Source organism: Sinocyclocheilus grahami, unplaced genomic scaffold (assembly GCF_001515645.1).
Source record: "Sinocyclocheilus grahami isolate Dianchi unplaced genomic scaffold, SAMN03320097.WGS_v1.1 scaffold32.1, whole genome shotgun sequence".
Taxonomy (NCBI): domain Eukaryota; kingdom Metazoa; phylum Chordata; class Actinopteri; order Cypriniformes; family Cyprinidae; genus Sinocyclocheilus; species Sinocyclocheilus grahami.
Genome location: NW_015505211.1, coordinates 1,257,743 through 1,259,613, shown reverse-complemented (window position 1 = coordinate 1,259,613; position 1,871 = coordinate 1,257,743). Strand labels below are relative to the sequence as shown.

General features: G+C 42.2%; 1 protein-coding gene across 2 annotated transcripts in view; it reads left to right on the top strand.

The window, feature by feature from the left end:
* The first annotated feature begins 315 nt into the window (after positions 1-315).
* LOC107576815 (CD166 antigen homolog) overlaps positions 316-1,871 on the top strand; it is a 67,317-nt gene continuing 65,761 nt past the window's right edge. For both annotated transcript variants that reach the window (XM_016262954.1, XM_016262948.1), the window contains exon 1: positions 316-538. In XM_016262954.1, the coding sequence (XP_016118440.1) occupies positions 481-538 (58 nt within the window). In that variant the 5' untranslated portion in view covers positions 316-480. The remainder of the gene's footprint in view (positions 539-1,871) is intronic.

Sequence of the window (1,871 nt, the reverse complement as noted above, 5' to 3'; positions counted from 1 at the left end):
GCTTAATAAAATAAATAAATAAATAAAATTGACTTGACCCCATACTTTTCTACTGTAGTTGTGTAACTATATAGTATATTTCTCTATAGATCTGTGTGTGTGGATCGAATTGCAGAATGCTTTTAAATGGCTCCCTGAACCAGTTCACAAGGAGTGATTCGCTAGAATTATTCGGACTTTCCAGCGCTACTGATTAAACAGCAGCATGTCAAACGTTACCACAGCGGCGGGGCTTTACCCGAAGAGGGCGAGTCGTTGGGGGCGGGGATGGGGCGGGATTTGCTGGCCAACCCTCCACTTCTCTCCACTGCTCGCCCAGACTTCACCTGCGATCTAAGCACAGAGCAACCGCCAGATCCTTTCAACGCACTCAACCAGAGAGTTCTCTCGATACTGTGTCCAACAACTTCAGACGTAGGCTACATATCTCTGCTGAAAATCTCTTCGGACTATAAAGGAGAGCCGGGGTTTTCTATAAGGATGCGATCGGTTATCTCTCTTCTCGGTGCCTTCATAGCAGCCGCTGTGTTTCAAACAGGTATGTCAATTCATTTATAATGAAAATATTATCTCACTTTCCCATTCTTTCATGTAACATCGCTGCCGTAATCCGAGAATAGTGTTGAACAGGTTCGTTCCTATAGTGACCATTCGACTTTTTTTTACTTCCTTACTTCAGTGAACATTAACACTTATAATAGCCGTTGCCGTAATTCGTTGGCAATCATTGCCAGGTCAGGTGATACACTTTTCATTTCTCTCACGTTAAGAACAAGAGGTCAACTCTCCAGCTGACGAAGATTAAGCCATATTTAACGTTACCCGCCTCGGACATTCACATTCATTCATTTTTATCACCTGCAAGGAGACTGCGATAAAGCTTTCAAACTTAAAGGATTCTCAGTACAGAAAAGTGAATAGGATCGTGTTTCAACTTTTAGTTTGGACGGATGACTTGACACGCGACGTAATGTTGTTGATGCTGCGTGTTTCTGTTTCGGTTCAGCCGCATCACAAGCAGAAGCGTGTTAGAGCAGTGACATCAGACTTGCGCGTTTCTGAAAGCCCCATCTTAGATCTATTGTATGCGTCCGCCCCAAATAGAAACTAAACACGGACCATAAAGGGACTGTTAGGCTGAATGATAATAATAATAAAGTCCTGTCATCCTTTACTCACTCTCATGTTGTTGTTTCTTCCGAAGAACACAAACGGAACATTTCTAAAATATATATATATATATATATATCCTGAGTCTGAAGTCATACAATAGGTTTGTATGAGAAACAAACCGAAAACACCTGCTGTCCCCGGATCACTGAGTCAGTGAGAAATGATTAGTTTGACTGATGAACGAATCATTCGGATATGGTTTTGTGAAGTGAATCATCTAATCCAATAGAAATAGAAATAATAAGACTACCATTTTGTCCTGTTCCTCACACAATGCTATTGTATGACGAAGAGGACCTTTTGAACTACTTTAACGGTAGCCTAGCTTTATTTGAAGCTTGATCGCTCAAGTCCCCGTTCATTCTAATAGCATGGGGGGGGGGGGGGGACCGAGCAATATATTTTTCATTCAGGTGGGGGGGGGGGGGGCCCCGAGCAATATATTTTTCATTCACTATTTGTTTTTCGCAAATGAAAGAAAGTCAGCTTTGGGGTGATATGATACAGAATTGTAATTTTGGGATGAACTAGGCTATCCCTTGAACAAACTATTGCATTTTTTTGGGGTTAATGCATATATGTTGCCCAGCCTGCGCGAATTATTTCAAGTTAATCAGTAATTAAAGTCTATGCGATTTTGAGACGCGCGCGAACGCCGCCGCCTGGCTTGAATCTTTTTGAGCGTAGTGTGTGTGCGC